The sequence below is a fragment of the Rhipicephalus microplus genome, chromosome 4, assembly GCF_043290135.1.
Source record: "Rhipicephalus microplus isolate Deutch F79 chromosome 4, USDA_Rmic, whole genome shotgun sequence".
Classification (NCBI taxonomy): Eukaryota; Metazoa; Arthropoda; class Arachnida; order Ixodida; family Ixodidae; genus Rhipicephalus; species Rhipicephalus microplus.
Window position 1 is genome coordinate 10,121,587 of NC_134703.1, and position 12,393 is coordinate 10,133,979.

Sequence of the window (12,393 nt, forward strand, 5' to 3'; positions counted from 1 at the left end):
AGACGATGTGATTCTTTCACGGGGATCGATCGAATTCTATAACAGCGTAGAACCTTCACTGTTGTCATCATCATCATGATAATCAGCCTGACTACGTCCACTGCCGGACAAAGGCATCTCCCATGTTCTGGCAGTAAACTCGGTCATGTGCCTGCTGCTGCGATTTTATACCCGCAAACTTCTTAATCTCACCTGCACACCTAACTTTCTGTCTCCCTCTAGCACGCTTGCCTTCTCTGGGAATCCAGTTATTTACCCTTAATGACCAGAGGTTATCCTATCTACGCGCTACATTTCTGGCCCATGTCCATTTCCTCTTCTTGATTTCAACTATGATATCCTTAACCCCGGTTTGTTCCCTGATTTGCTCTGCTCTCCTCTTGTTTGTTGAAGTTACACCTACCATTTTTCTTTCCATTGCTCGCTGCATTGTTCTTACAATAACCAAAGAAAAATTGGCCCCGTATCTGCTTATAATCTGCAAATGTCGTCGAAAGACGAGTCTTGCGTGTGGAGAGAGTGAACAAAACATTTATTTGGTGTTCTGCACAAGAAAATCGTGAATGGTATACCGGAGGCGCTGCGTTATAGTGCCTCAAGCGTGCAGCGGAGGCGAACGAGCGCATCAAGTCACGTCACACGTGACACATGAGCGCCATCTGGCAGTTTATTTTGTTTTTGAAAACAAAGCGCGTGGCCCAGAGACGGGCGTGCGCGCGCCCGTCTCAGAGGTGATAAGGTGTAGAACGCAAGGCTACGAGTAGGGCCACCAGCGTGTCTTCTTAGCAAAGCGTTGGACACACTCGCCTTTCCGTGCAAGCGTTGCATGGTCAGCGCAGCGTGATAAGCGCTACGGTCCTTAGAATTACTTATGTATGCCTTTTCTAGTAAACGACTAAGATGCAGAATATATACGTGTTGTTCTGGTACCTTAGATATGCGCAATAATTGCTTTTTAATTGACAATCGCACACATATGAACGCTGATTCTTGAGCAAAATTGGTGGGCGCTGCGGATGGGGTTCGCCATTCGGGGTATCGGCTAGAGCTGTTTAAGGTACCCGGCTCGCGGTAACGATGGAGAAACAGGTAAACGTACAGACGGACAGCCAGATAGACAGACAGACCAACGTTTTTGCATTGAAGGTCCCCATCAAAGACTATCGTCTTTAATAAAGAAAACGTAAATGGACACAGATATAACCAGAAAGACGCAGAGCGCACACATGCACGCGCACTATTGCGTGTATTTTTTCTGTACTCGCACGTTTTACGTTTTCATTAGTTTCATCATTGGTATATGAAAGCCTACCTTTTCCATCAGTTTAACTATACACACGACGTACCTCCTCGTTGCCAAATGAGAAATTAAACTTTTCCAGTGCCAGCTTTTTGACCTCCTGGGAGAAGTTCTCGAAGTCCTCAGTCTCGGGCGTTCTTGCGACGACGGTGAGCAGCGCCTCATAGGCCTTCTGGGCAAGCACATTCTTTGCCTCCGGGTCAGCCTTGCGGAACCATGGCTTCCGACTGTCGTTGCGGCTGAAGAGAGATATCGGGTCGGTTAGAAAAGAGAGAGGAAAAAAGTTCAGACAGTTCCACGCCGTGAATACCGTCTGGTAGCGCAGCCGTTAATGCGCTGGTGTATGTCATTGGTGACAGAGACCACGTGAGTCCTTTTACACTCTACTAGGTTTGAAATTCACGAGTCTCTACCATTTGAACGTTATCATTATCTTCAGCAGCTTTTAGCATCATCATCTAAACCTTCATCAGTTCAAGCATCATCTTCTTCCTTTAGCATCATGATCATCAACATTTTGAGTATCATTATCACCGTTCTTTCTACAATAACTGTTTAGCCACGCCATCATTTTGCTTACTTCTTTATTTATTCATTAGCCCCATAGACACGTGACCTGCGTGCTGCTGCTTCTGCTTTACTACTACTACTACTACTACTACTACTACTACTACTACTACTACTACTACTACTACTACTACTACTACTACTACTACTACTACTACTACTACTACTACTACCACCACCACCATCACGACCATTTATTACCTCTACATAATGTGAAGCAAACTAGCTTCTCTCCATTAACCCTCTGTTCCCGTACGAAGTGTTAAAGAACATTTTACATAAGGCAATTCCGCTAAACAGGCCACTAGCATAAATGAACGTTTTCAGAAGCTGCTTGATTCCTGTAGAGCAGATAGATTTCGGAGGTTATAAAAACGATCTCTAAATGTCGAATTAAAGCAGCCTCCCTGTTCTCATAGCATAATGTTCTTGGACCGCATTCTTGCTATATGAGTGCGGTAACGTGCTGATTGATTGATTGATCGATTGATTGATATGTGGGGTCTAACGTCCCGAAACCACCATATGATTATGAGAGACGCCATAGTGAAGTACTCCGGACATTTTGACCACCAGGGGTTTTTAACGTGCACCAAACTCTGAGGGCACCTCCATCGAAAATGCAGCCACCGCAGCCGGGTCAGTGCCGTAGTCACTAGCATACCGCGGCGGGGCCGCTATAAAGTGCTACTCTAAAGGAATTGTTCATTTGCTTTTAACCTACTGTGCGCTTATTTACACTTTTGTCTGCTGGTTTGCCCGTGCAGAGTAGCCCAGCAGGCTCAGCCTTGTTTAGTCTGCCTGCCTTTCTTTTATCCCTATGCAGATCTTATTTTCAGCTGTTCGTGTCACGTTCTGTTTTCACAAACTCCCTTCAAGAAACCAGAATGTATTCAAGCAAACAAATAATCACTCGTTAATTCAGAGAAATGCAGTCAAGTCAGAAAGGTAAGCATTCAACAAGAAGCATCTGTTCACTGCTTATGTATAGGCATAAAAATATTACTTAACTTTTACTTTTACTCGTGGTGATAGCCAGAAAGCTTTGCCTTGCTTGTTATAACCCTGAGAAGAACCACGTAAACGACCCGAATAAATGATGACGCCCAGGTGGCGAGAGCACTTAACCCTCTTCCGAAAACTATAGCAGTCGAGCATATTGCCAGTAGCTCGTAATTGACCTTCGCGAGAAAAAGAATCTCGTCGTTCTCGTGGGTCGGATAAGGAAGGTATCCGGAAACTCTTTGCCAAAAAAAGTCGTGTAGCTCTGCGAAGAGCTGCTCATCCTATCAGGACGGTCGTACATAAAGTCGGCTGGTTATCCTTCATAGACTATCTGTGCTTTTGTGTTCTATAGCCCAGCCTTGTTGCCTAAGCATAGACTAATTTTGTCACTGATTCGGGGGCCAGAGCGACGTTACGATCAGTGCCAAACGCAATTACGCCATGGCCGTGACAATTGCAACAATTTGTCGGGGGCGCCTCGTACATCACCGTCGGTTTGCAGCCGGAAAGGGGCTATCGTAATGTGCAATGCTGCCCTGACAATGTTGGTCTGAAGGACGGCGGACGCTGGAGGCGGCTGCCTTGGGCGACTGCGGCAATAATTGCGTTGCTCTGGAGCATCGAACACAGAATCCGATTTGGCATGTGGAACTATTTGACGCGTATAAAGCTATGGGTAAACACGAAGGTAGATGAGTGCATATAAAACAACGCACTCCCCTAAACCTCTCACTCACTCATTTAGACAATATTTTAATCAGCAGGGTGTGTCATCTGAGAAACAATGCATCAATTTCACTAAAATCAAGTGCGTGAACTCTGCCGTCGACTTGCAAACTTTCATCTAAAAGTGTAGGTTAAAAATTAGTGCTGATTGGCATATTGACAAAGTTGACGAAGCGATAAAAGGCGAACAAGCGCGTCTCATGCTTTCTGTTCGAATGTATTCGTCTTTCAGCATTGCACCAACCATGTGACGTTTTATTTCCTTTTATATAAAAGAGAAAGCCCGGGCTAAAAGCTGCGATGCCTTACAAAGGCCTCGGCTGCATTGTAATGTTAGGCGACAGTTAACAAAACAATATAACTGAAAATATAACACATATAAATAAATAAATAAGCTACACTTGCAAGTACAACAAAATAAACTATTACTAAGCATATAGAAGAGAAAATGTTGTTATACCTAACAGAAACCAGAGTCGAGAAAATATTTCTTTGTTTCGCTTTTAAATATTTGCACTGAAACATCAAAATTAAGAATTGTAGACATTTTATTGATAGCCACACTCACCAAATAAGTTCATTTTTGCTGGCCATAGTTAGTTCGCGTCTTAGGGACCCGCAAGTTTTGTTTTCGAAAATGGTATGCATCATTAGACGAAGTATTGTCTTGAGTATATAATTTATTGGCTTTATTACGCTGCAACAGATGAAAAAAGTAGAATTTGTTCACTTTAAGCAAACATAGCGACGAAATAAGTTCGAAGTTGGAAGATCCTGGGGACTGCCGCACTGGCCGTGAATGCACCGCAAAGCTCTCTGTTGAAGTACTTGTAGTTTATATATTTCTGAGAATTCACCCGATAGATCGGGTGGATTCTAGCCAAATGGATAATGTCACGGGGTGGTAGTATGGCCGAAAGGAGCAGACTGGATACCTTGTCTGCGCACCGAGTGTGAGTGCTCAGTCAGCACCTCCTCTATTTTTTCAGTGCTCGGGCGAAGGAGCTGGCTTCAATGGGAAGCGGCCGTCGGTGCTAGTGCGGCGTTTCACCGTCAAACGCCGCAAATGGAGTACAGATGTGGTCGTCGCTCGCGCAAACGAATGCCGCATTCGAAGCTTCTATACAGCTCGGTTTGCGGCTGTAATCGCATTGTTTAGGTGTAATGGAAACTTAAAAACGAGAATCGTCAAGCACTTGTTGTTCTGGGCACTCAAAGGCTTGAGTAGTTAGCGACTACTTGATCGAGACGCTCGCGCGTCGTCTGCCAGCTAGGCCGACACGAGTTAGCTCATGCAAATTATCCGCGGTAGATCGTTTTGTCACCGTGGCGTTCGCTAGACTGACAGTTGCTTTTTTGACTAACTGAAAGTCGATTATTGATTGAAGCCTTAATCAAGAGCTAATATTAAAAGCTTGGGTGCCTAGTGTTCCCGATGCTTCTACTCTCTAGTGGCTTAGCTCATTATGCGCAAGCCTAGAGTTTATGCACTAAATAGCACAAAATGTCACTAGACTGCTTCTACAGATATAGGTCATCATCCGTTCCCTTCGCAAAGCCTGACATGTGTTGCCTCCGAAAAAATCCAAGCGTCTGAAAATAAGGAACTATGGCAGGTTATTTCACCATATGAAAGCCTAAACAATGAAATCATCGTGAAATAAACAAAAACAGCTCCATATAGAGGAGGCGCTGGCCCAGTTTACGTTACCTGTGCCTCCGTTCGGCGAATTTTAAATGCCATGCATTTCTTTGCGTACTGCGAGCACTTCGATGTCTATCAGCGTATCTATCTCTCTATTATATATATATATATATATATATATATATATATATATATATATATATATATATATATATATATATATATATATATATATACGCCAACAACCATATCGAGTTTCTGCGGAAGAGCGCCGTATTATATACGAACAAGTCGACGATATGCTCAAGCGTGGTGTCATCCAGCCATCGCAGAGCCCTTGGTCGTCCCCTGTTGTACTTGTGCGCAAGAAGGATGGGTCTATCCGATTCTGTGTCGACTACCGCCGGCTCAATAAGATAACTCGGAAGGATGTGTACCCGTTGCCACGCATCAACGACGCTCTCGATTGCTTGCAAGGGGCAGAATATTTCTCCTCTTTAGATTTACGCTCAGGATATTGGCAAGTTCCAATGGCTGATTCTGACCGATCGAAGACTGCATTTGTAACACCTGATGGGCTGTACGAGTTTAACGTCATGCCGTTTGGACTCTGCAACGCCCCAGCTACCTTCGAACGGATGATGGACACCATCCTTCGCGGCTACAAGTGGAACACGTGCCTTTGCTACCTAGACGACATCGTCGTTTTTTCTCGTGACTTTTCAACTCACCTTGTTCGTCTTCGTGCTATTCTCACGTGTCTCACCTCTGCTGGCCTTCAACTTAACATCAAGAAATGCCATTTTGCCGCACGTCAGCTCACTATACTGGGTCACGTCGTCTGCAAAGAGGGTGTTCTGCCGGATCCGGCGAAACACCGCGCCGTGGCCGACTATCCGAAGCCCAATTCCATCAAGACGCTTCGAAGTTTTATCGGCCTGTGCTCATACTTTCGTCGATTTGTGCGCAACTTCTCTTCCATCATCGCGCCTCTTACCAACCTGTTGACAACTTCCAAACGCATTTCTGCTTGGTCAAAAGAGTGCGACGAATCCTTCATCGCGCTTCGGCGGTTATTACTATCACCTCCAATACTACGTCATTTTGACCCTGATGCGCCTACGGAGGTCCACACCGACGCCAATGGTGTCGGTCTTGGTGCTGTATTGGCTCAACGAAAACCAGGGTACCAAGAATACTTGGTCGCTTACGCGAGTCGAACCCTCAAGAAAGCCGAGTGTAATTATTCCGTCACGGAGCAAAAGTGCCTCGAAATTGTCTGGGCTTTGACGAAGTTTCGCCCATACCTTTATGGCCGCTGTTTCGAAGTCGTCACGGACCACCACGCTCTATGCTGGCTATCATCGCTCAAAGACCCGTCGGGGCGCCTTGGTCGTTGGGCGCTTCGCCTACAGGAATACGACATTCGTGTTGTGTACCGATCCGGCCGCAAGCACTCCGACGCTGATGCGCTATCCCGCTCGCCGCTACCGGCTGACACAGCCTCCTCGTCACCTTCTTCAGCTGTCATAACACCAATCGACTTCACAGACATGGCATCGGAACAACGCAAAGATGTGTGGATTTCCCAACTCCTCGCCTTTCTGACTGATCCGTTAGCTAATTTGGTCTCAAGAACTATCCGCCGTCAAGCCACACATTTCGCTATTCAAGACGGCCTACTCTATCGGCGGAATTACACGTCTGAAGGTCGGAGGTGGCTGTTAGTGATACCCAACCACATGCGCTCGGAAATCTGTACTGCTTTGCACAACAACCCGCAAAAGCGCTCACGCTGGCGCTCCCAAAACGTACAACCGTCTACGTCAGCGGTACTACCGGCGTGGCATGTAAACATTTGTCCGCAAGTACGTACGTGCTTGTACTGCATGCCAGCGACGTAAACTCCCACCTCAACGCCCTGCCGGTACACTTCAGCCTCTGCCTTGTCCAGCGCGTCCGTTTGACCGCGTCGGTATCGACTTATACGGACCACTTCCCACGTCGTCTTCTGGAAATAGGTGGATAATTTTCGGCGTGGACCACCTCACGCGTTACGCGGAGACGGCAGCACTACCCGCAGCAACGGCGAGGGAAGTTGCGTTTTTCATCCAGCGCAACATTGTTCTTCGCCATGGTGCTCCCCGCGAACTTTTGAGCGACCGGGGGCGTGTTTTCTTGTCTGACGCCATTCAAGCGTTGCTCGCTCAGTGCAACATGGTTCATCGCATGACGACAGCATATCACCCGCAGACGAGTGGCCTCACAGAACGATTTAATCGCACTCTCGGTGATATGTTGACGATGTACACAGCTTCAGACCAGACCAATTGGGACACTGTCCTTCCATTCGTCACGTATGCGTATAACACCGCTACGCACGGGACAACAGGGTTCTCCCCTTTCTTTCTGTTGTACGGATGCGAACCATCGTGCACGCTGGACACTATCCTCTTATACACGCTCGACTCCTCTGAGTACACTGCAATTTATGATGTTGCCAGGTACGCAGAAGATTGCAGACGATTGGCCCGTTCACTGACAACCGAGGACCAAGGCCACCAGAAGCTACGGCTTGACACCGGCCGACATCTCTCTACTTTCACGACTGGTGCTCTCGTTTGGCTCTGGATTCCACCGAGCACTCCTGGCCTTTCGTCGAAATTACTGGCACGATACCACGGGCCCTACCGCATTCTCGCCCGTACGTCACCAGTCAATTATGAGATTGAGCCTTTGACACAGTCTTATGACTTACGCCGTCGTGGCCGAAACATTGTGCATGTGAGTCGCCTGAAGCCGTATTACGACCCCGCTATAGTGACTACGCCTTAAGTCGCCAGGTTGACTACGCTATTCACCGGGGGCCAATGTAGGGAACTATGCGAACGACGACGAAGCAGCATGAAACGGCAAGCCACAGCGTTGGTGCACGCGCGCGACCCGAGCTTGCGTTTGTTTCGTATTTTCGGCCTGTTGGCGTTCCTCGGCCTTCCTGTAGGTCTGTACGTAAATAAACTGCGTGACAATATATATATATATATATATATATATATATATATATATATATATATATATATATATATATATATATATATATATATATATATATATATATATATATATATGTGTGTGCTACGTGTTAGTGCATAGAGTTGAAGAAGACAAAGCAGATAGACTACCGCGAGCTAATCTGTGTGGCTGGCGCTGCTCGCTTTACCGGCAGTCCGGCTGTAAATACATTGGTGACTACCCCTCCGAGTCGGTCTCATCTCATTCTCGTAGCATATTTGGTGGAGTTGTGCGATCCCCGTCCTCGCCACGGGACTCCTAAGCGGACGATCCCTCGCGGCTTACAACATGACCACTCAAGACTCGGCTAAACCCTCTCCTGTCGCCCGACCTTCTGCCCGGCTTGTCAACCCAGCGCCCGCAACAACTTTCGTGACGCTTCCCGCGCTCAAAGACCCCGGCGTGTTCTCGGGCAGCGAGGGATCCGACGTCGACCAGTGGCTACGCCTCTACGAACGCGTCAGCGCCACTTACAGGTGGGATGCCACTCTTATGCTCGCAAACGTCATCTTTTATCTCGACGGAACCCCTCGTGTTTGGTTTCACAACCGCGAGCATGACATAACAAGCTACGAGAGCTTCAAGGAAAACATCCGTGAGCTTTTTGGCAACATCTCTGGTTGTCGTGAAGCTGCGAAAAATGAGTTGTCGACTCGCACACAATCTTCCAAGGAGCCCTACATTGGTTACATTCAGGCTGTCCTCTCACTGTGCCACCAAGCTGACGAAAACATGTCCGAACATGAAAAAGTTGCGCATATTCTAAAGGGTATCACCGACGATGCGTTCAACTTGTTGGTATCAACAATGTGTCATCTGTTGATGCGATTATTCAAGAACGCCGCCGGTTCCAACAAGCTAAAAGCAGACGCATCTCCCATCAGTTCCAGCACCTCCCGAACACCACTGCGACGTCCTCGTGTCTCGACATATGTCATCCAACACACACCTGCGACAACTTGATGCGAATCGTCAGGCGGGAACTTGAGGCGGCTCCTCCAGCTAAGGTGCGACCAACGTCCCCTGACCCCTCTCCGCCAACTACGTTGCCTCTCATTCAAGCAGTCGTCTGGCAGGAAATCGCCAGCTTGGGAATTCACTCTATCTCACCGCCTCCCCGCGCCGACTACCAGCCCCAATACACGCCTGCACGTCCGTTACCGACCGGCTCTCCTTCAACGTTCCGTAATCCGCCCGCATGGCGAACACACGATGACAAGCCGATCTGCTTCTCGTGTCACAGAATCGGCTACATTTCTCGCCATTGCGGAAGTCGCTGGGGTTCTCTTGCACAACCATCTTCTCGTCTCTTCTATGCACGTCCTGCCTATCACCATGAGACCAGCCGCAACCATTTTGCCAAGGAACCTGCTTCTGAACACCGCTACTCCCGCTCTCCATCCCCCCAACGTCGCCAGTCTCGTTCTCCACGGCCCCGCCGACCGTCTTCCCCCGCCTTCCCACGAGATGCCCCGACGGAAAACTAAGTGTTGCAGCCCCCGGAGGTGGCGCTGCATCGCCCGGACTGACCGAAAATCCTCTTTTGACGATACCAACAAAACGGAACCTTATAGACGTACAAGTAGACGGCGTACATGTCACTGCTCTTGTCGACACCGGCGCTCTACTTTCCGTGATGACGAGTGATTTTCGCCGCAAGATCAAGAAGGTTCTCACACCTGCGACCACTCTGTTCGTCCGTGTTGCGGATGATGGAATAGCATCTATCGTTGGAATGTGCTCCACCCGTGTGAACATTGCGGATCGACACATAGTTGTTCTCTTCACCGTCCTTGATAAACGCCCCCACGACGTAATCTTAGGCCTCGACTTCCTGTCCGCGCATTCTGCCCTCATAGATTGTTCGACCAGTACACTCCATCTACACTTGCCCGCAACAGAACTTCTTGCACAACGGCCGAGTCGCCTCTGCACAACGGAACACGCGCACCTCCCTGCACAGACACTGACCGACATAGAGCTCGTCTCAATACCACCAGTTCCCGACGGTGACTATGCTGTGAACCCTATCACCGATGTCCTCATAAACCGCGGCATTACATTATCGCACACCATTCTCTCCGTCGCAGGAAATTCTACGGGCCTCCCAGTTGTCAACTTTAGCTTGACACCTCATGTTCTGCTACAAGGGATCTCGTTGGCGTTGCTCTGCACCTTAGAAGACAATGCGCTGGATGTTTTCGCGATGGCCGCTCCTTCTGACCCCCACGCTCAACATCAATCTGCAACTTGCTCTGACAGCACTATTACGTCGATGAATGCTTCCAACTTAGCGCCGCAGCAGAATGATGAGCTCCACCGGGTTCTGCTGTCCTACATCGACGTTTTTGACCTCAGCGGCCGTCCGTTGGGGAAAGCTACCGGTATTAGCCACCGCGTGAACACTGGTAATGAGCATCCTATTCATAGGCGTCAATGTCGGGTGTCGGCGGCCGAGCGTCACATTATCTAAAGTAAGGCCGACAAAATGCTCGCCAAGGACATTGTTGCGACGAGAGAGGAGAGAAGAGAGACGGCGTCGAAGGCGGCCGATGGGGCCGTGCCGATCTCGCCACTTTATTGCAGGCCTGAAGCGGAGCCACGTCGGCTACCAGCGTCCGCCACGCCAGGCGTGTCAGCTCGTTCTAATTCTCGCGCAGCTCGAGCTAGCGCCAGCTGCGTGAGAGACGCGGCGCGGTGATGGAAAAAATGATGATGGTGATGATGGCACTACAGGACTCCCCCCCTAGCGCTTTGCGCGATTTGAAGGCTTATGAAAAAAAAAAGAGGGCGACAAATGCTATGTACATGAACGGCAGTCCATAAAGTGTTCCTTTGGCAAGTCCAGTTTGTCAACGTGTAGTGACCATCGGGAACCAGTGGGTCTCTGGTGGGCGACACTGAGAGTTGCGCAGTGGACGAAGAAGTAAGCGCTCGATGGAAAGAAATCCGTAATGGCGGATGGCTCGGTCCCAGAGGTCTTCAATCGTGGAAAGCACCTCTGGAATTTCGAGGTCTTGCGCCACTTGTGATGCGTTTCTGTAGGCGAAAGAGAGGCCGTACTCAGTGACGCTGTGAAGCGACGCGCGACTGAGAACGTGCTCAACTGGTGCACTAAAGTGCGGGCTGTAAAGCGTGTCAAACGGGCCCGTGTCGTAGAGGCCGTCGTAGAAGGTGTAGTCACACACGCCGTCCGCAGGCAGCGGCTGCGACTCGTTCGTCGCCGTGCCGAATACGCGGACCACGGGGAATGGCGTCATGGGAGGCTGTGCAGGAAAGACGGGTTGAGTTGTCGCCTCAGTCACTGTCGAGGTATTCGACGCTGGTGGACTGGTGGCAGTGCTTGTTCCCATGCTTTCAGTTGGCTCCACAGTGGTTGTAGTTAGGTCGGTTGACTTGACAGACGTCATAGACAGTTCAGTTGGCTGGTCAGATGTCGTAGATAGTTCAGTTGGCTCGACAGCTGGTGTAGGCAGTTCGTACGCGGGACACGCATCACTAGTGGCCAGACGAGAGGAAGTCGGGAGGTCAATAACGGGTGAAAGGTCACCTGTGCCAGGCTCCGAGGCGGGCGGCAAGGTGGCCGTCATGGAGTCTGGTGGGGCCACGGTTGGTAGCACACGTTGCGACGCAGTGACAACCCCAAAGTCGCGGGCCCCTGGAAGCGGTTGGTACGTGAGGCCATTGCGGGCGAGCATTGAGGGCAGGCTCTGGCTCCGCGAAGGCACGGCGCTGGGGCCCGTCGTAGACCACGAAACAGAGACAGGGACAGGGGCGGGGAGCGGGGACGCCGAGTGTGGTCGGCTGCTGGCCGGGTAGGTGCGAGTGGAATGTGACGAGGCACCCGGCAGGCCGTTGCTGGCACCAGTGGCAGGTGGCGGAGCGGCAGAGGGCACCGTCGAGGAGCTGACCAGCAGCTGCGGCGAGGAGGAGGCCGAGACGTCTGAGCTGGTGGTCGCGGAAACGGCGAGGGCCACGGTGTCGCGTGCCGTCGCTTTCTTGGAAAACGTGCAGGTAGCAGGTACGTGTGATGAAGCTCTGCACGGGGGCTCTGAGGGAATGTACCTCTCGGAGGGAA

At 49.7% G+C, this 12,393-nt stretch overlaps 1 protein-coding gene across 1 annotated transcript in view; it reads right to left on the minus strand.

Annotated features, from left to right (window-relative positions):
• The window catches only part of LOC119171524 (atrial natriuretic peptide receptor 1-like), a 642,832-nt gene that overhangs the window by 537,071 nt on the left and 93,368 nt on the right, over positions 1-12,393 (minus strand). Inside the window, exon 3 of the mRNA XM_075892142.1 lies at positions 1,347-1,539. Within this exon, the coding sequence (XP_075748257.1) occupies positions 1,347-1,539 (193 nt within the window). The remainder of the gene's footprint in view (positions 1-1,346; positions 1,540-12,393) is intronic.